Raw genomic sequence first — 22,249 nt, forward strand, 5'->3', positions numbered from 1 at the left:
GCTACTTGGGAGGCTGAGGCAGGAGAATTGTTTGAACCCAGGAAGGAGGTGGAGGTTGCAGTGAGCTGAGATTGCGCCATTGCACTCCAGCCTGAGCAACAAGAGTGAAACTCTGTCTCCAAAAAAAAAAAAACAAAAAAGTGTATCATTTCAATCACATAATAAACGTTCCACTTTTATCACAGCTTAGAATTTGTAACTATAAATATTACTCTCTACTAAGAAAGTAAAATTATCTTGTCCTCTATATTGTAGAGAAAGACAGCATGGAATTCTATCAGAGTTATAAGATCAAGGTTGTAATATGCAGTTGAAAAACAATACCTAAGTTGAACAAATCATCATCTATTACTACAGCAAATGTCATTGCTTGAGCCCAGGAGTTTGAGACCAGCCTGGGTAACATAGGGAGACCCCGTCTCTACTACAAAACAAAAACAAACCAATACACACTACAAACTGCCTCCACTCTGTCATGGGCAGAACTATAGAATTATTTCCAAATAACACAAATAACTGAAGTGGGGGTGATCCTATCTAATATAAAATTATAGGAAATTTTAGTTTTAGTTTTAATACAGTGCTGCATAAATAAGTACACCAAAGCACTACTTCAGATATAAATAACATAAAATCACTTACTCTTGGTAGGTAAAAGCCAAATAACATTCTCCCTTCACTTTCATGTACTAAATGTTATTATTACATTTGGTACAGTCTTGTTGATATTTTAAAAGATAAACCAAAGAATACCCATCAAAGCTACTTAAAATGTATTTGTTTAAATTACAGCATAAATGCAGATTATCAAGTTCAATTTTCTAAGCAAATAACAGTAAACTGACAATTGAGCTTATGCTAATAGTCAAAAGCTCCAGTACTTATTGAGAATATTTGGAAGATCCAGAAAAATCTGAAACTTTGGGCATACGTTAACCACAGAATGGGACAATATAATCATGCTTCTGGATGACATTTCACAAATTTATGGAAGGCCTCACTGCAAATGAGGCAGTAAATCATTAGTCTACTTTCAGAGGCAGAACTGATATGCCCAGGCCTCTGAGTGCAGATGGGCTCTGGAAAACCAGGAAGTGAAACACCATATGAAAAAACGCTGAACAAACAGAGAAGTAAATGGATGCAACCTTTCCTGACCAAAATGGAACTTTCCAGAACATTCCATTAAAGCTTCAACCCATGTTACTTGACATTTCTCATTTCTCAGCCTGGTTCTGAGAATGTCCTAAATAATGCAGTGACAACTATCAAATACCTGTACTTATTTGTATACATGTGGATGGGTGCACAACTATATGGTAATTTTAAAAATTCTACAGAAAACCTGAGTTCCTTATGCATTTGTCTCAAGCCCCCCTTCTTGACATCTAAGGCTTCTAAAAGCAATATATATCTCTTTTATATTTTTATCATAAAAATAAACTCTGTCAATTATATATTATTGTACATATATCATTTTTTTTTTGAGAGAGAGTTTCCCTCTGACACCCATGCTGGAGTACAGTGGATCTCAGCTCACTGGAACCTCCACCTCCCAGGTTCAAGTGATTCTCATGCCTCAACCTTCTGCGTAGCTGGGATTACATTCATGTGTCACCAAGCCTGGCTAATTTTTTGTATTTTTAGTAGAGACAGGGTTTTGCTATGTTGGCCAGGCTGGTTTTGAACTCCTGACCTCAAGTGATCCACCCACCTTGGCCTCCCAAACTGCTGGGATTACAGGCATGAGTCACCATGCCCGGCAATAATTGCTTCTTAATTCAAACTTAAAAAAAAAAAGAAAGAAAGAAAGAAAGAAAAAGAAAACACATGGGGAACACCAAAGCCCTAAAGAAAAATTTTTCTTTTTTTTTTTTTTTGAGATGGAGTTTCACTTTTGTCACCCAGGGTGGAGTACAAAGGTGCTATCTCGGCTCACTGCAACCTCTGCCTCCCTGGTTCAAGTGATTCTTCTGCCTCAGCCTCCCAAGTAGCTGGGATTACAGGCACCACAATGCCCAACTAGTTTTTGTATTTTTAGTAGAGATGGGTTTTCACCATGTTGGCCAGGCTGGTCTCGAACTCCTGACCTCAGGTGATCTACCTGCCTCAGCCTCCCAAAGTGGTGGAATTACAGGCGTGAGTCACCATGCCCGGCCGAGAAAATATTTTTAAAAGAAATCCTTCATGCATTCCGAAGTTACAAAATTCTTAAAGGAAGTATATCCAGAGTACTAAGCCAAAAGTCTGGAAATCAAGCTTCTGGGACCTAACCTGACACTAGAGTGACCATGGCTAAATTACAACCCACTGGGAGCAGAGTTCCCTGGTTGCTAACATTTGGATCGGACAAAAGGCATACAACTGGGCCAAAATAGACCAGAAGGTTTCCACAACCCCCTTAGTTCCAACTTCCTATGACCCTATAAAATGATTAGACTATGTTTGATTGAATTGTATATTGCACACCATAAGGGAATGTACATTTATGAAGAGTCAGAGGACTCGAAATATTCTATGACACTATTCATTAAGTTTGGAGTTACACAGCTGAATAGTAATACAGGGCTAGGAGCTTTCAATGTTTTATTTTTCATTTCTATGGAAAAGAGGTGAAGTGGACAGAAGGGATGTCTGAAATTCTATCCTGAGGCTTTAATATTTCAAATATTGTTTTGCATCTTTTTGTCTATTTTCTTTAAAAAGAAAAAAAAAAAAGAGGAAAATAAGCTGCTATTAGCAAATACCAAGCCAACAGGGAAAATTCTCCCAACACCAACATCCAAATTAACCCCATCTCCACCTCTTCCAGATCACAGGACATCTGGACAAAGGTTTAAAAAGAGAAAAATTATTTTGACTTATTGACAGCCATTGTGGAAATAACTTTTCAGAAAGTACGAACTTACAAATGGGTAGTTATAAGTAACTAAAAAACCCAAGAACAAATGCAACTGTTTCAATTAGCAACAATGACAATACAGTAATAAAAGTCTTGAATTTGTTCACTTTCTAATGTATTCCCTAATTTTGTTTTTGTAATCCTAAAAATCCCATTTTAGAGAATACAAAACAAGTTACAGATTAGATCAAGTCATGTAAATTCAGGTGTGGTAAAATCAGATTAAAGATTCAGAGATGAGGGCTTTTTTCCTCTTTGGGTATTTTAATTTAGGATAATGTCTGACTTACTGGTACCACTATAGATATTAATGAAAACATTTCTGCCACGAAGACTGAGTTATAAGAGATGTCTGTAAGTATAGCTAAGAAAGAAGTGATACTTAATGGGTTTTTTTTAAAAAGCAGCAACAGGCCAGGCACAGTGTCTCATGCCCATAATCCCAGAGCTTTGGGAGGCTGAGGTGGGAGGAATGCTTGAGGCCAGGAGTTTGAGGCCAGCCTGGGCAACATAGTGAGACCCCTATCTCCACAAAAAAAATAAAAATAAAAAAATTAACCAGCATGGTGATGCACACCTATAGTCCTAGCAACTTGGGAGGCTGGGGTGGGAGGACTGCTTAAGCCTAGGAGTTGGAGACTGCAGTGAGCTATGGTCACACCACTGCACTCCAGCCTGGTCAACCAAGCAGAACTCTGTCTCTAGAAAAAAATAAATAGATAAATAATGATAAAAGTAGTAACACTCTGGGAAAGTTACAAGAAAATGCTGTTCCTAAAAAAATATAACATCCATGAAGACAAAACCCTAATACATATTTTTTCATTTATGAATGAACTACTCTATCACATCTCATCGTCTCCTTATAAATGAGTAGCTTAACTGCCACTAGCATTTATCCAACATGCTTCTTTATGAAAATTGGTCCTGTGGAAAGTCTGGAATCACCAACAAGAGATTTCACACTTGTTACCTAAGGGTAGTATGAAATCTGTGTGTATATTTGCATATGTACATGCCATATATATATATATACACACACACACACACATACATATATATATATAACTATAGATGTATGCTTCTCCTTGTCTCTTCACACAGAAGTTTCTCCCCTCAAATCAGTCAACTGTTTGTGCCCGAGTCTGTAACAGACACTGTCGGGGATATAAAGGTGTATGCATGAGAGAGGATCCCAGCTCTCAAGACAGTTAAAATTTACTTGGGAAGATAGGACATATTCACATGAAGCGGTCCCAGTACCAGTAAAATTGATGGATATCATATTTTTATTAGTAATATGGAGGTGCTCTCATCTGCACATTGTTTGCATGAACCACAAAGCTTTAATCCAAATAGGTAAGAAAAAATAAATCCATGCCATTTATTTCAATTATATTAGAATACAATAAATATACAATAAATAATCGAATTTCTTTTGAGTATGTAAGAAATAGCATACCAGCAGTAGTAGGGAAGATAAGGCAAGATATTTAATGGCCAAAGTATTACATAAGCTTAGGAAAGGAAATTAAGGAAAAGAAAACAGTTTTGCTATTATTACCTCAGCATGACAATGACAAAGAAGTGTGATTTTTCCAGGCTTTTCTCAGAACCCAGAGGTGTGTGAAGATTAAACTGCTAGGCTAGGTTTCCGGAGATCCAGGTGTTAGCCCTGACTCCTTCACAATTATATCCTCTCCTGCCCTGATTTTCTCTCTATAATAGTTGAGGTTTGAACTAGATGATGGCTACAATTCCTTTAATGAACACTTCTGGTAACCCTTTATTTGATAAATATATCCAGGTCCTTCATCCTACCCACCACTTCCCAATCCCTGTCTTCTCTACCCCTGACAAAATTACTGTGTACAATATTCAATTTTTTATGAATCTGTCACTAATTATTTGTGTTTATATATACACTAACTTCTTTATGGTAACTGGTTGAAAAAGCGAAATTCTAACTCCTATTGCTAAAATTTAGTTACTAAACAATCATCACTTTTACATTACCTAGTCCTAATAATCTAGCCAGATTAACATGGCGTATTAGTCAATATTCTTACAAGAAGAGTTTTGCTGTAGCTGTGACTCACAATGGTTAAAGATCAGATCAAATAATTATGTATCCATTGCTTTTACTGGCTTAAAATTGACTTAGCTACACAGCAACTAAGAGTACAGTAATATTTAATTTCTTCCTTTTATGACAATCCAGTGACAACACATAAGTATGACTTTGGTACTAAAAGGCTATATAAATATCCTTTCATCTGATAAGTCTTATTAAACCTCTAGTGTTTGGGGGAAGAGGTTAAGAGAAGAAGAGATTGTAATATTGAGTCATCTCAAATTATTCCTATTATAATTTTTATGTTGGAAGTATTCTTGTTTGGACATCTAAATATTAGGACAGTTATCACCTAGGAACAGCAATGAATTCAAATATTATCCAGTAAGATGCTAAACAACACAAGCTCTCATCAATTCTTAAATACCTTTTGAGTCATTTCAGTAAAGAGATAAATCCAAAATGGAAAAGGGAGAACATACTCAAGCTTCCATGAAGCTGCACAATAAGGTGAATAATTGGCACAAAAATAAAGCAAAGAATTGAGAAGTATGCTGGAAAAGTCTTTCAAATACTATTCTTGCTTGTATCTAGCTCTATTATACAGTTTAAATTTTGGCCAAATTTTTTAAGTATTTGTTAAACAGTTCCTGCATGTGACATATGTTTCCAGGATACTTCTGACATTGATATGAGAAATTATAAAACATTTAGAAATGAAAATGTTACTCTCAAACAAAAAACATTATAAGTTCCAAGCTTCTAAATTCATAAGATGGAAAAACATTTGGAAAATTGTACCTTTCTGTTTTAAAATGTTCAAATAAGGTATTTTTTTAAAATGTGTAATAATTCAAGGAAATGGGAAAACAAGTCCAAATAAAACCAGGTCCTAAAGTTTACTCTAGGAGTCATTATTCTTCCTTTGCAGTCTCAATTCTATTTACTCCATAATAAGTAAACTGTTTTATCCCTTCGGCTGGGAAGGATAATTTTTACCCTACCAAGATGATGACAATGCCACTGCAGTGCTCACCCAGCAAGAAACACATAAATATGAAGTAGCATCAGGTCTTTCTATGAAGTGTATGCAAGAATTGATTTGCAATGCATTAATTCAGGAATTCAGCAGAGAGGCTCCTACTATACCTAGCAGATCTAAACTTGAGCTCATGATAACACTGCACAAAGCTATGGTAGATAAAAGTGATAGGTAATGCCAATAGAACAATTCCACTGACAACACAAACTCCTCCAAGAATTCTTCCAGGCACTGTGATAGGATACATATCTCCATAGCCAACTGTAGTCATAGAGATAATCACCCACCAGCAGGCAGCGGGAATGCTGGTGAAGTCCTTGTTGGATGTTTCCAGGTCCAGCCCATGTTCAAGAAGCTGAGAAAGTGCACTAAAGATTGCCATGGCAACACAAATGAAGACAAGTAACATAACCATCTCTCGGTAGCAACGTTTGAGAGTCAAACCGAGTGTCTGAAGACCAATGAAGTGACGGGCAAGCTTAATCACCCAAAAAATCCTCATCATTCTAAGTACCCTCAAGGTGACTCCAGCCCTCTGGAGTTGAGAGTTCTCGCCTGTAAACACTGTCATCAACACGGAGATGTAATACGGTGTGATTGCCAGTAAATCTATGATGTTCAGGGGTCTCTTGACAAACTCACACTTGTTTTTGGAGACAATGAACCTCACGATGCACTCCGCAGTGAACCAACCTATGCAGATAGCTTCAATTATCCTGTCAAGAGAACAAAAGAAGAATTGATCATTTTATTTTTAAGCATTTTAATAGCTCTTAGATTTCTTCAGATAGTACTACACTGACATACTAATTCAGTTACTTTTCCAGAAAACATAAAGAACAGACAATGTTACCAACATCATCAGATCACCAGGACGCACGCAACAGAACAACAAATCAATTCAGATGAAAATTAAGGCCAGGTGCAGTGGCTCACGTGTGTAATCCCAGGTCTTTGGAAGGCTGAAGTGGGTGAATCGCTTGTGCCCAAGAGTTCGAGACCAACCTGGGCACCACAGCAAAACCTCATCTCTACAAAAAAAATACAAAAACCAGCCGGGTGTGGTGACACACAACTTGGGAGGCTGACGTGGGAGGATCACCTGAGCCTGGGAAAGTCAAGGCCAGAGTGAGCCATGACTGTGCCACTGTACTCCAGCCAGGGTGACAGAAAGAGACCCTGTCTCAAAAATTTAAAAAAAAAAAAAAAAAATTGAACTTGATAAAGTTCTTACTTCTATGCTGCAATACTATTAAAATTATTTTTTTACTTGCCACTAATACTTATAAAAAATCTCTCTCTTATTTGGTAGTTTGAAATTAACTTATCCTCAGTTGGCCACAACATGAAATTTAACTTACTCTTGTAGGACAGTGGTTCTCAGCTGTGATACAAGTTCTGAGGTGGATTGGAAGGGCATTATTCCCACAGAATGTGGACGTATCTAAGTTTTTTGATGGGCTATTTCTTGGTAACTTACAGTCAATGCAAGATCATTTCCTAAAATGTGAATCTTCCTTCCCTTCCAATAGGCTTGTATGGGAGACACTGGCAGTGAGCAAGTTTATGGGGTACTGGGTGAGTGCCCTCACCAAGAACACACCAGGTCACAACCATTCTAAAAAGGCTCCCAGCAGAAACAAGGCCAAGGACTCCCACATTGGAGTAAAATGGCCACTAGGATTTTCCCAAAGACCACAACTACTTTGTCTTCCACCATCATTTTTACACAGCACATATTTTTAAAAGACTACATTTTACCTAGAGCAATATTTACCAGCCTTTCTGCATTACTGCATGCACTGAAAATAATTGCATGTATACAGCACACTGAAGTTAAGGGGTAGGATTCCTTTTTTTTTTGAGACGAAGTCTCACGCTGTCGCCCAGGCTGGAGTGTAGTGACGCCATCTCAGCTCACTGCAACCTCTGCCTCCCAGGTTCAAGCAATTCTCCTGCCTCAGCCTCTCCAGTAGCTGGGACTACAGGCGTCTGCCACCATGGCCGGCTAATTTTTGTATTTGTAGTAAAGATAGAGTTTCACCATGTTGGCCAGGCTGGTCTCGAACTCCCTACCTAAGGTGATCTGCCTACCTCAGCCTCCCAAAGTGCCAGGATTACAGCCACGAGCCACCACACCCAGCCAATGGGTAGGATTCTTGAAGAAGCCAGCATTCTGGGAGCTCTAGACCCCCGGCCCTCAGCCCACACACCCCAAAGCTGAGAAAATCAAGTTTCAACACCTCTGGCCCTGTGAGTGGTAACTTGAAGGTAATTTTAAATTTAATTAACATTTTAAAATTTTTTATTTTTTTAATTGAGATGGAGTCTCACTCTGTCACCCAGGCTGCAGCGCAGTGGCACGATCTCGGCTCACTGCAACCTCTGCCACCTGGGTTCAAGCAATTCTTGTGCCTCAGCCTCCCAAGTAGCTAGGACTACAGGCACATGCCACCAACCCCAGCTAATTTTTTTATATTTTTAGTAGAGACGGGGTTTCACCATGTTGGCCAGGCTGGTCTTGGACTTCTGACCTCAAGTGATCCGCCCACCTCGGCCTCCCAAAGTGCTGGAATTACAGGCATGAGCCACTATGCCCAACCCAAAATTTTTTCAATTCTGAATTAAAAGTTATAATTATTATACCATCACTTGTTTTTCTCCACATAATTCTTTCTCACCACTAACTTAAACCCAAACATTAGAAGTACAATGGAGAGAGAAGAAACTGGAGTAAGTGAGAGGAGAGCAGGTGGGGCAACATTTTGAAAAGAATTACTCAAAGTGCATTCCACAGAACACAAGTGGTACTTGATGTTACTCATAGAAATGAATAAATACAATTAACCATGTTCCCCTATTGTAGGGCTTTACAGGGCTGTAAAGATTAATTTTATTTATTAACTTTTATTTTCTGAATAGGTATCCACATTCACATAGTTTAAATCACATGATTTTGGCCAGGTGCAGTGGCTCACACCTGTAATCCCAGCACTTTGGGAGGCCGAGGTGGGAGAATCACAAGGTCAGGAGATCGAGACCATCCTGGCTAACATGGTGAAACCCCGTCTCTACTAAAAATACAAAAAATTAGCTGGGCGTGGTGGCGGGCGCCTGTAGTCCCAGCTACTGGGGAGGCTGAGGCAGGAGAATGGTGTGAACCCAGGAGGGGGAGCTTGCATTCAGCCGAGATTGCGCCACTGTACTCCAGCGACAGAGCGAGATTCCGTCTCAAAAAATAAATAAATAAATTAATTAATTAATTAATCACATGATTAAAAAAGAAAAAAGAGTATAGAAAGAAAAGTCTCAGGCCAGGCATAGTGGCTCATGCTTGTAATCCCAGCACTTTGGGAGGCCGAGGTGGGAGAATTGCTTGAGCCCAGGAGTTCAAGACCAGCCTGGGAAACATAGTGAGGCCTCCTCTCTACAAAAAAATGAGGCAGGAGGATTGCTTGAGCCCAGGAGGTTGAGGCTGCAGTGAGTCATGACCACACCACTGCACTCCCACCTGTGTGACAGACAGCACACCTTCCTCAAAAAAAAAAAAAAAAAGCCGGGCGCGGTGGCTCAAGCCTGTAATCCCAGCACTTTGGGAGGCCGAGACGGGCGGATCACGAGGTCAGGAGATCAACACCATCCTGGCTAACACGGTGAAACCCCGTCTCTACTAAAAAATACAAAAAACTAGCCGGGCGAGGTGGTGGGCGCCTGTAGTCCCAGCTACTCGGGAGGCTGAGGCAGGAGAATGGCGTAAACCCAGGAAGCAGAGCTTGCAGTGAGCTGAGATCCGGCCACTGCACTCCAGCCCGGGCGACAGAGCGAGACTCCGTCTCAAAAAAAAAAAAAAAAAAAAAAAAAAAGGAAGGGGAAGGGAAAAGTCTCACATCTCACCCTATTTCAGCCACCCAGTTCCCCGCCCTGGAGTCAACAAATATCATCACTTTCTTATGCATCTTTTCAGAGCTATTTGATGTATGTACAAACAAACAAAATTTTTTACTTATGTGTGTATATGTATGTATATACATGTATAGATATACAGATACATATATATACACATATATATGTATGTATCTCCTTTTACACAAATAGTAGCATGTTACACTAATTGTCCCGCCTCGTTTGGTTAATGTATCATGGAGATCATTCCAAATCAGTAAATAGAGAGCTCCCTCATTTCTTAAACATGGTGACACAGTGTTACACTGAATGTACTGTGATTTTTTTAACCAGTCCACCAGATGAACATTAACAATGATGCAATGAATATTCTTTTTTTTTTTTTTTTTTGAAACAGGGTCTTATTCCTGTCAACCATGCTGGAGTTCAGGGGCACCATCACAGCTCACTGCAGCCTCGAACACCTAGGCTCAAGTGATCCTCCCACCTCAGCCTCCCAAGTAGCTGGGACTAAGGCACGTACCACCACACCTGGCTAATTTACTTTTTTTTTTTTTTTTTTTTTTTTTTTTTTTACTTTTTGTAAAGATGGGGTCTTGCTATGTTGCCTGGAATGGTCTTGAACTCCTGGGCTCAAGCGATCTGCCCACCTTGGCCTTCCAAAGCACTGGAATTACAGGTATAAGCCCAGCCAATGCAATGAATACTTTTATTTGTATATCATTTTATTTGTATATCATGTATATCAACAGCAGATATATAAATCTGAGACTTGAAATTACTGGATCAAAGAAGAAACATATGTGTTTGTAATTTTGATAGATCTTGCCAAGCTACCCCTACAGAGGTTGTACTAAATTACCCACCCACAGGCAATGCATAGGAGTGTCTATTCCCCATGGCCTCACTAATGTAAAGTATTGTTGAACTTGGAGGTTTCTGCCACTCTGAGAGATGAAAAGTGCTAACTTACTTTGAGGGATGTTGAGCATCTTGGCACATGTTTAAGGGCCTGCTCTGTGACCTGTCTGTATCCTTTGCTCACAAAGGCTTTAATCTGCTTAGAAACAGTAGGAATATCCTTAAGAGTATCAGGCCAGGACTACTGTTCCTTGAAATACCAGTTTTGGAAAATGATTCCAGAGCCTTTGCCTATAAATTTCTTGGTAACAGGGTTTGACAAACAATAGCCTGGGGTCTAAATCCTGCCAACTTCCTACTTTTTTTTTTTTTTTTTTTTGGTATTGCACGTAACCTAAGAATGGTTCCTAATTTTTCCCCCCACTAGTTTGAAATGGTGGTTTTTATCATACATTAAATTACCAATCATACCTAAGTAAAATTCTGGATTTTCCACTTTCCAGAGTGGAAAGTTTAGAACTTCACTCAGGTATATCTGATCAATCCATTCTATCTTATACTATGCTACTGTCAATTTTCATTACAGTTGACCCCTGAATAACATGGGTTTGATCACAAGGATCCACTTATAGGCAGTTTTTCAACTAAATGTGACCAAAAATACAGTATTCGCAGGAAGTAAAACACGCTTATACAGACGGCCAATTTTTCATATACTTGGGTTTCCCACGGCCCACTGAGGGACTTGAGTATGTACAGATTTTGGTATATGTGGGGGGTCCTGGAACCAACATCCTATGTGTACCGAGAAATGAGTGTACTTTGTTTTGATATCCAGTTGAATGTATCCACTTGTGTTCTTCCTTTTCAAGATTGTCCTGGTTATTCATAAGCACTTGCTCCTCCAACATGAATTTTATTTTTTCATATTTTTTAACGATTGGGGGAAGAAAAGAAATCTAAAAAATAACATTTTTTATGACGTGTACAAATTATATAAAATTTGAATTTCAGTGGTCATAAATAAAGTTTTATTGGAACACAGCCATGCTCACTCATTTATACACTATCGATGGCAGTTTTCACGGCAAAGTTGAGTACTCATGACAGAGACCATATAGCTCTGCAAAACCTAAAGTACTTACTATCATTGGAAAAAAAAAAAAAAAAAGTCTGCTATTGTGTTAAGCCACTGAGATTTCTTTTTTGTTTTTTTGTGTTTTTTTTGAGATAGGGTCTTACTGTTGCCCAGGCTGGAGCACAGTGGTGTGATGTCGGCTCACTGCAACCTCCACCTCCTGGACTCAAGCAATTCTCCTGCCTCAGCTTCCCAAGTAGCTGGGATTACAGGTGCGCACCACCACACCTGGCTAAGTTTTGTATTTTTAGGAGAGATGACGTTTCATCATGTTGGCCAGGCTGGTCTTGAACCCCCGGCCTCAAGTTATCCACCTGCCTTGGCCTCCCAAAGTGCTGGAATTAAAGGCCTGAGTCACCGCACCCAGTCTGGGATTTCTCAATTGGTTGCTATCCTAGGTAGCAAACTGGTAAATATAGTAGGTAGTAGTAAGATGTGCACTTAAAAGGGATTGCAGGAGCACACAGCAGTGATAATAATAGTTTCCTTAGATTGGCTTGTGGGTAAGATGTACCAGTTCTCCAGCTAACATACTCTGTCTCTTCTCTAGCCAGACACAAGCAAGGGCACTGGGCTTGACGTCAAAGGCTCTGTGCTCTTTCCGTTCTGAAGGACAAGCCTCACCATCAAGAGGCAGATTTATACAGATCTTCTAAGGACCTTCTCAGTTCTAAAATCCTAAGATTCTATTAATTTCAGAAGAGTAAAAATGTCAATTGTGCCAAAAATACCTGAACATTTTCTGTCTAATTATTTCCAGCAGCAGCCAAAGTTGTTAAGACTAAGAAGGAGGAAATCCAAATGGTGTGGAATAATCCCTCAGTAAGGGAATTTCAAAGAAGTAAGCTCGTCTGTAACGAGGTCCTCAGGGTTCTGCCTGCCCACACCCTAGGTCAGATGCAGTTTATTCAGAATTCCACACCAAAGGGATGAATCAGTGAGAAACCCCAGGCATCACTTTCACCTTCAATTACACCAAGGCAGTCTCTAGCAACAAACACCACCAAGCCTGCCAAAACTCCTCATGTTTCCAAATGGCACTCTCACCAATGCCACCACTGACAACTGCTGAAAAACAGTACTGTTCACTGAATACAAGAGCAAACAACTGGGTACTCCCGGAGGTTACTTCTGTAAAATTAAACAGGAAAAAAGAAACTAAAGATACGAAGAGACATCACATTCCTTTGAAACCCATTCTGATTTCTTCTGAGGTTCAAACATCTAGATGTTCATGAATGTATGCCTAATAAAAATATTCACCACTGACTGATGCCTTTCAGTTGAGCACTATGCCACTATGCCAAACACTTTACAGATATCATCTCATCTGATCCCTTTCAAGAAGTCTATGAAATAGGCATACACTTTACAGATAGGCATACCTACACTTTACAGATGACAGTGTTGAGACTGAAAGGTTAAGCACTTTTCCAAGGTCACACAACTAAGAAGCTGCAATTACACAGGTAACGAAACCCCCATCTATAAGGTTTTAAAGCTACAAGGAGCATTTGGAAATGCAAATGATTTTATGACAATGTCCATTGTTAAGATTAAATGGGACCTGGCACAGTGGTTCACACCTGTAATCCCAGCACTTTGGGAGGCCAAGGTGGGCGGATCACTTGAGGTCAGAAGTTCCAGACCAGCCTGGCCAACATGGTGAAACACTGTCTCTACCAAAAATACAAAAATTAGCTGGGCGTGGTGGTGGACGCCTGTAATCCCAGCTACTCGGGAAACTGAGGCAGGCGAATTGCTTGAACCTAGAAGGCAGAGGTCACAGTGAGCTGAGATAGTACAGCTGCACTCCAATCTGGGTGACAGAGCAAGACTCCAACTCAAAAAAAAAAAAAGATTAAATGATATTATATGTCAATCATTTGGTCTCCAGGGTTTACATTAGAACCGAATTTTTTTTGTGTATGCCAGGGGCAGTGACACACACCTGTAATCTCAGCACTTTCGGAGGCTGAAGTGGGAGGACTGCTTGAGCCCAGGAGTTTAAGACCAGCCTGGACAACAAAGCAAGACTCCGTCTCTACTACAAATAATGTTTTAAAATTAGCAGGGGGCCAGGCACAGTGGCTCATGCCTGTAATCCCAGCACTTTGGGAGGCTTAGGCAGGTGGATCACTTGATCAGGAGTTCGAGAGCAGCCTGGCCAACATGGTAAAACTCCATCTCTACTAAAAATATAAAAAATTAGCTGGGCGTGGTGGTGCACACCTCTAATCCCAGCAACTCAGGAGGCTGAAATAGGAGTATCTGCTTGAACCCAGGAGGTGGAAGTTGCAGTGAGCTGAGACCGTGCCATTGCACTCCAACCTGGACGACAGAGCAAGACTTTGCCTCAAAATTAATCAATTAATTAAAATTAGCAGGGAGTGGTGGTGTGTGCCTGTAGTCCTAGCTACTTGGGAAGCTGAGGTGGGAGGATCCCCTGAGCCCAGGAGGTCAAGGCTGCATTGAGCCATGATCTTGCCACTACACTCCAGCCTGGGCAACAGAGTGAGACCCTACCTCAAAAACAAAAACAAAAACAACAACGACAACAACAGAGATACAATCAAGAGTGAAAGGGCAACCTACAGAATGGGAGAAGATATTTGCAAGTCATGTGTCTGATTAAGAGTTAACGTACAGGATATACAAAGAATTCCTGCAACTCAGTAACAACAAAAAAAATCAACCCAATAAAAAAATGGGCAAAGGATTTTTTAGATTAATTTTTAAAATTTTCATGGGTACACAGTAGGTGTATATATTTATGGGTTACATGAAATATCTTGATACAGGCATGCAATGCATAATAATCACATCAGGGTAAATGGGGTGGTAAAAAAAATATATATATATATATGTGTGTGTATATATATATTTAAGAGACAGAATTTTGCTCTGTCACCCATGCTAGAGCATAGTGGTGCAGTCATAGCTCCCCGCAGCCTCAAATTCACCTCCGGCATTTATCCTTTGTGTTACAAACAATCCAGTTATACTTTCTTAGTTATTTTGAAACGTAAGATTAAATTATTTTTTTACTACAGTCACGCTGTCGTGCTAGCAAATACCTGGTCTTACTCATTCTTTCTAACTATTTTTTTGTAACCATTAACCATACCTACTTCCCCACCACCACTGCTACCCATCTAAGCCTCTGGTAACCATCCTTCTACTCTCTACATTCATGAGTTCAATTGTTTTCATTTTTAGCTCCCGCAAATAAGTGAGAACACAAGAAGTTTGTCTTTCTGTGCCTGACTTATTTCACTTAACAAAATGACCTCCAGTTCCATCCATGTTGTTGCACATGGCAGGACCTCATTCTTTTTTATGGCTGAATAGTACTCCATTGTGTATATGTACCACAATTTCTTTATACATTCATCTGGGTTTGTGTGTGTGTGTGTGTGTGTGTGTGTTTTGTTTTGAGATGGGGTCTTGCTCTGTCATCCAGGCTGGAGTGCAGTGGTATGATCAAGACTCGCTGCAACCTGCGCCTCCAGGGTTCAAGTGATTCTCTTGCCTCAGCCTCCTGAGTAGTTGGGACTACAGGTGCATGCTACCATGCCTGGTTAATTTTTGTATTTTTAGTAGAGATGGGATTTCGCCATGTTGGCCAGGCTGGTCTCGAACTCCTGACCTCAAGCGATCTGCCTGCCTCAGCCTCCCAAAATGCTGAGATTACAGGCATGGGCCACCGTGCCCGGCCGCATTCATTTGTTGATGGTACTTAGGTTGCTTCCAAATCTTGGCTAACACGAATAGTGCTGCAACAAACATGGGAGTGCACGCATCTTTCTGATATGCTGATTTCCTTTCTGTTGGGTAAACACCCACTCAACAGTGGGATTGCTGGATCATATGGTAGCTCTATTTTCAGTTTTTTAAGGAACCTCCAAACTGTTCTCCATAGTGGTTGTACTAATTTACATTTCCACTAACAGTATACGAGGGATCCCTTTTCTCCACATCCTCGCCAGCATTTGTTATTGTCTGTCTTTTGGATGAAAGCCATTTTAACTAGAGTAAGATGATATTTCATTGTAGTTTTGATTTGCACTTCTCTGATGATCAATGATGCTGAGCACCTTTTCCATATACCTGTTTGCCATTTGTATGTCTTCTTTTGAGAAATATCTATTCCGATTTTTTGCCCATTTTTAAATCAATTTATTAGATATTTTTCCTATAGAGTTGTCTGAGCTCCTTATATGTTCTGGTTTTTAATCCCTTGTCAGATGGGTAGTTTGCAAATATTTTCTCCCATTCTGTGGGTTGTATCTTCACTTTGTTGATTCTTTCCTTTGCTGTGAAGAAGCTTCTTAATTAGGTATGATCCCATTTGTTCACTTTTGCTTTGGTTGCCTATGTTGGTGGGATATTGCTCAAGAAATCTTTGCCTACTCCAATGTCCCGGAGATTTTCCCCAATGTTTTTGTGTAGTAGTTTCATAGTTTGAGGTCTTAGATTTATGTCATTAATCCAGTTTGATTTGTTTTTTTTATATAGTGAGATAAAGGGTCTAGTTTCTTTTGCATATGGATGTCCAGTTTTCCCAGCACCATTTATTTAAGAGACTGTCCTGGACAAAGGATTTGATATTCTCAAAAGTTAATAAGGCTGATGAGCATATGAAAAGATGCTCAACATTATTAATCATCAGAGAAATGCAAATCAGAACCACAATGAGGTATCACCTTATACCTACAGGATGACTATTATAAAAAAAAAAAAAAAAAAAAAAATCACACCAGAAAAGCACGAGTGTCTACAGCACTGTTGGTAGGATTGTAAAAGGGTGCATCCACTATGCAAAACAGTATGGAGGTTCCTCAAAAAATTAAAAATAGAAATATCACATGCTGCAGTAATCACTCTTCTGGGTACATATCCAAAACAACTGAAAGCAGGGTGTTAAAGAAATATTTGCACACCCACGTTCACAAATACAAAGGAAGCATTACTGACAATAGTTAAGATGTGGAAGCAATCTAAATGTCCACTGACAAAAGAATAAAGAAAATTGGAATATAGCTGGGCGTGGTGGCTCATTTCCCAGCACTTCGGGAGGCTGAGGTGGGTGGATCACCTGAGGTCACGGAGTTCAAGACCAGCCTGGACAACATGGCAAAACCCCATCTCTACTAAAAATATATATATATAAAATACATATAGAATTCGCTGGGCATGGTGGCATGCACCTGTAATTCCAGCTACTTGGGAGGCTGAGGCAAGAGAATTGCTTGAATCGGGAGGCAGAGGTTGCAGTGAGCCAACATTGCACCCCTGCACTCCAGGCCTGGGTGACAGAGCAAAACTCTGTCACACACACACACACAAAAACAACACAGAAATATATATATATACAGTGGAATATTATTCAGCCTTAAAAAGAGAGAAAATTGGCTGGGTGCGGTGGCTCACACCTGTAATCCCAGCACTTTGGGAGGCCAAGGCGGGTGGATCATGAGGTCAGGAGATCGAGATCATCCTGGTTAACAATGGTGAAACCTCGTCTCTACTAAAAATACAAAAGTAGCCGGGTGTGGTGGCGGGCGGCTGTAGTCCCAGGTACTTGGGAGGCTGAGGCAGGAGAATGGTGTCAACCCAGGAGGCAGAGCTTGCAGTGAGCAGAGATCGCACCACTGCACTCCAGCCTGGGCGACAGAGCGACAACTCCATCTCAAAAAAAAAAAAAAGAAAGAAAATCAATCTGGGTGCAGTGGCTCATGCCTGTAATCCTAGCACTTTGGGAGGCTGAGGTGGGCAGATCACCTGAGCTAAGGAGTTCGAGACCAGCCTGGCCAACATGGCGAAACCTCGTCTCTACTAAAAGTACAAAAATTAGCCAGGTGTGGTGGTGGGTGTCTATAATCCAAGCTACTCGGGAGGCTGAGGCAGGAGAATCACTTGAACTGGGGAGGCAGAGGTTGCAGTGAGCCGAAATCGTGCCATTGTACTCCAGCCTGGATGAAAGAGCAAGACTCCATCTCAAAAAAAAACAAAAAAACAAAAAAAAAGGAAATCCTGTTACATGGATGAACCTTGAAGACATTACGTTAAGTGAAATACGTCAGTCACAAAAAGACAAATACTATGTGATTCCACTTATATGAGGTATCTAAAGTACTCAAATTCACAGAAACAGAAAGTAAGATGGTAGTTACAGGCCGTTGGAAAAAGGTAAAAGAGAAGAGTGGTTTGATGGGTACAAAGCTTCAGATTTGCAAGATGAAAAAGCTCTGAAGATCTGTTTCATAACAATATGAATATATTATACTTAACACCACTAAACGGTATACTTAAAAATGGTTAAGATGGGCCGGGCACGGTGGCTCAAGCCTGTAATCCCAGCACTTTGGGAGGCTGAGGCGGGTGGATCATGAGGTCAGGAGATCGAGACCATCCTGGCTAACATGGTGAAACCCCGTCTCTACTAAAAATACAAAAAACTAGCCGGGCGTGGTGGCGGGCGCCTGTAGTCCCAGCTACTCGGAGGCTGAGGCAGGAGAATGGCGTGAACCTGGGAGGCGGAGCTTGCAGTGAGCCGAGATCGCGCCACTGCACTCCAGCCTGGGTGACACAGCGCGAGACTCCGTCTCAAAAAAAAAAAAAAAAAAAAATGGTTAAGATGGCAAATTTTATATTATGTGTATTTTACTACAATTTTAAAGAGCAAACATATGAGCAGTGGTGGAATTCAAATCTATGCCCCCAAGGAGGCTAAAGCCTTAATACACAACGTTTTTATTTTTTATGTTCTTTATATTTTGTAGAGCTGAGGTCTCGCTATGTTGCTCAGGCTGGTCTTAAACTCCTGGCCTCCCAAAGTGCTAGAGGCTACACACGTGAGCCACCACACCCAGCACATTAGACTGCTCAGCCACACCACCCATGGGGTCAATGGAAAAACAAAAACAAAGACAGTGCTTTGACATTAATTAATTTTTGACTTACATTCTGCTTAACCTCAGAAGAATTAAAGGAGACTGTTCCTGTCATTAATACCAAACAGAACCTGATTAAAATTTAATATTACAAGGACAACTATGAAAATTAATACACAAAACAGCTGTGGCTGGCCCCAATGGTTCATGTCTGTAATCCTAACATTTTGGGAGGCCAAGGCAGGAGAATTGCTTGAGCCCAGGAGATCTTGGAATATGGTGAGATCTCACAATATAGTCAGATCTCATCTCTACTAAAAATTTTCAAAAAATTAGCCAGCGTGTGGCATGTGCCTGTAGTCCAGTTACTTGGGAGGCTGAGGTGGGAGGATCACTTGGGCCCAGCAGCTTGAGGCTGCAGTGAGCTATGACTGTACCATTATACTCCAGACTGGGCAACAGACCAAAATCCTGTCTCTTGAAAAAAACAAAAATAAAAAATAAAAAAATTATATGTGTGTATATATATATACATGCACAGCTGAAAGCTGAGTCTGAATAGCTGACTGGAAAAAGCTAAATAAATTACACAAGCAATAGGCCAACACAGAAAACCACCTAAAGTAATACACGTGTATTTATTATATACCTATATTATGTGCATATATAGTTATAATACATTTAAAATAATATATAGTATATTTTAAATACAGTACAATATCACAATGTGTAATGATATAAAATAAGGAAATGTTATATGAATCCAAACCCCAATAATTTTGTTACTTATTAATTATATTTACACTGGAATAGAATTTTAAGATAAAACTTAACAGTTTTGGCAGGCAAAAAATGAAATGTATTTATAACTTCTTTGAAGCCATAAATATTGACACATCAGTATAAGATGAAAGGCATAGACTGCAATCACTTTTTAAGTCCTCCAAAAATAATACGGCCCGGTGCAGTGGCTCACACCTGTTAAGCCCAGCACTTTAGGAGGCCAAGGCAGGAGGATCACTTGAGCTTAGTAGTTCGAGATCAGTCTGGGCAACATGTCAAAACCCTATCTCTACAAAAAATACAAAAATTAGCCAGGCATGATGGTGCGTGCCTGCAGTCCCAGTTACTTGGGAGGCTGAGGAGGCGCACCTGAGCCCAGGGCTGCAGTGAGCCATGATCGCACCACTATATTCCAGCCTAAGCAAGAGTAAGACCAGTCTCAAAAAACAACAACAACAAAAAAGATTGTGACCATTATTATTATTACTACAAACCATATCTGAGCTCAGAGCCTTCCATTTACAAAAGTTCAGTTCAAGTCCAATTTTAAAACATTCTAAAAGAAAGTAAAAAGTATGCCCAACTAGAAGAGCAATCACCACAATCGAGTCAGCAGCAGCTTAAATCAGCCTTAACAACCCCAGGAGTGCCACAAAAGGAAAAGTTACCCTTCTTACTCGAAGCCTTTGGATTTAAATGTACAAAGCATTTCCAATCACATTTCTAACAGGCATGTACAATGTAATAACACGAAGCACAATAAAAATTTCCAACAAACTGCACATCAACAGCCACTTCATTACCTAGAGTCTTTCATGTCCTTATAAGAGTTTTTCTCCACAACAATTGGTTAAATGGGAAAAAAAAAAAGTAGGGTTTTTTGAAAGAAAAAATCATGATTTTTTTCTTACACACTTTAATTATCTTACAGAGAAAAAATCTATACCATTTGTACCTCTTTATCTTCCAACCTAGATCAATAATAAATGAAAACACATAATTGAACACTTATTCAAGTTCCAAATATCTTTCTATAAATTTACATACTAATTCATTTAATTCTCACAACTGTATGCAATAGGTTTTGTTATGATCCCCACCTGCAAATGAGGAAACTAAGCCAAAGAGAAGTAACTAGTGGCCAAGTGCAGTAGCTCATGCCTGTAATCCCAGCACTTTGGGAGGCCAAGAACAGCAGACTGCTCAGGCAGACTGCCTGAGCCCTGAGTTCAAGACCAGCCTGGGCAATGTGACGAAACTCCATCTCTGCAAAATACAGAAAAAAAAAAAATTAGCCAAGCATGGGGGCACGCGCCTGTACCCCCAGCAACCTGGGAGGCCAAGGTAAAAGGGTTCCTTGAGCCCAGGAAGGTTGAAGCTAAAGTGAGCTGTGATTGTGCCACTGCACTCCAGCTGGGAGACACAGAGACTTTGTCTCAAAAAAAAAGAGAGAAGTAACTAAATCATGTCACACAGATAATAAATGACAGGTTAATAATATTTACAAGGCTGGCCAGGCACAGTGGCTCATGCCTATAATCCTAGCACTTGGGGAGGCCGAGGCAAGCAGATCACACACACACACACGCAAGGCTGGGCACAGTGGCTCATGCCTGTGATCCCAACACTTTGGGAGGCCAAGGCAGGAGGATCACTTGGGCCCAGGAGTTCGAGGCTGCAGTGAGCTATGATCACACCACTGCACTCCAGCCTGGGCAACAGAGTGAGACTCTATCTCTAAAAAAAAAAGAAAAAAAAAATGTACAAAGCTAGGTGTGGTGGCATGCACCTGTAGTCTCCCAGCTACCTGAGAGACTGAGGAAGGAAGATCACTTGAGCTCAGGCTTCAAAACCGGCTGAGCAATATAGTGAAACCCCTCATCTCAATATATAAATAAATAAATTTTAAACAAACAAAACATATGTACTCACTGACTAAGTCATACCTTGAATCACGCCTGGGATGCATGGATGTCCCTATACAGCTACAGTCAAAGTGTGTGTTAATTTTTACGTTCCTCACTTGATACCATTTTGTTTCCTCATGCTCACGTTTGGATGGCCATTTCATTAGGACATGTGGCAGGACGAGGATAATGATAAATGAAAAGTTCACTCTTGGCCGGGCGCGGTGGCTCAAGCCTGTAATCCCAGCACTTTGGGAGGCCGAGACGGGCGGATCACGAGGTCAGGATATCAAGACCATCCGGGCTAACACGGTGAAACCCCGTCTCTACTAAAAATACAAAAAATTAGCCGGGCGTGGTGGCGGGCGCCTGTAGTCCCAGCTACTCGGGAGGCTGAGGCAGGAGAATGGCGTAAACCCGGGAGGCGGAGCTTGCAGTGAGCTGAGATCCGGCCACTGTACTCCAGCCTGGGTGACAGAGCGAGACTCCGTCTCAAAAAAATAAAATAAATTAAAAAAATGAAATAAAATAAAATAAAATAAAATAAATAAAATAAAATAAAATAAAATATAAAATAAAATAAAAAATAAAATAAAATAAAATAAAATAAAATAAAAAATAAAATAAAATAAAAAATAAAATAAAATAAAATAAAATAAAAAATAAAATAAAATAAAATATAAAATAAAATAATAAAATAAAATAAAATAAAATAAAATAAAATAAAATAAAATTACTTGTAC

General features: G+C 40.0%; 1 protein-coding gene and 1 non-coding gene across 3 annotated transcripts in view; one reads left to right on the forward strand and one right to left on the reverse strand.

The window, feature by feature from the left end:
* The first annotated feature begins 2,595 nt into the window (after positions 1-2,595).
* LOC116270437 lies at positions 2,596-2,655 on the forward strand. The gene has a single exon (XR_004178472.1). It is a non-coding gene; the product is annotated as a small nucleolar RNA SNORD75 (small nucleolar RNA).
* Positions 2,656-4,173: 1,518 nt separating this feature from the next.
* The window catches only part of KCNG3 (potassium voltage-gated channel modifier subfamily G member 3), a 59,309-nt gene continuing 41,233 nt past the window's right edge, over positions 4,174-22,249 (reverse strand). The window contains exon 2 of one of the 2 annotated variants that reach the window (XM_003908560.4): positions 4,174-6,734. In XM_003908560.4, coding sequence (XP_003908609.3) covers positions 6,089-6,734 — 646 coding nt within the window. In that variant the 3' untranslated portion in view covers positions 4,174-6,088. The remainder of the gene's footprint in view (positions 6,735-22,249) is intronic. The other variant, XM_009184087.3, reaches the window with a different exon arrangement.

Source organism: Papio anubis, chromosome 14, assembly GCF_008728515.1.
Source record: "Papio anubis isolate 15944 chromosome 14, Panubis1.0, whole genome shotgun sequence".
In the NCBI taxonomy this organism is placed as follows: domain Eukaryota; kingdom Metazoa; phylum Chordata; class Mammalia; order Primates; family Cercopithecidae; genus Papio; species Papio anubis.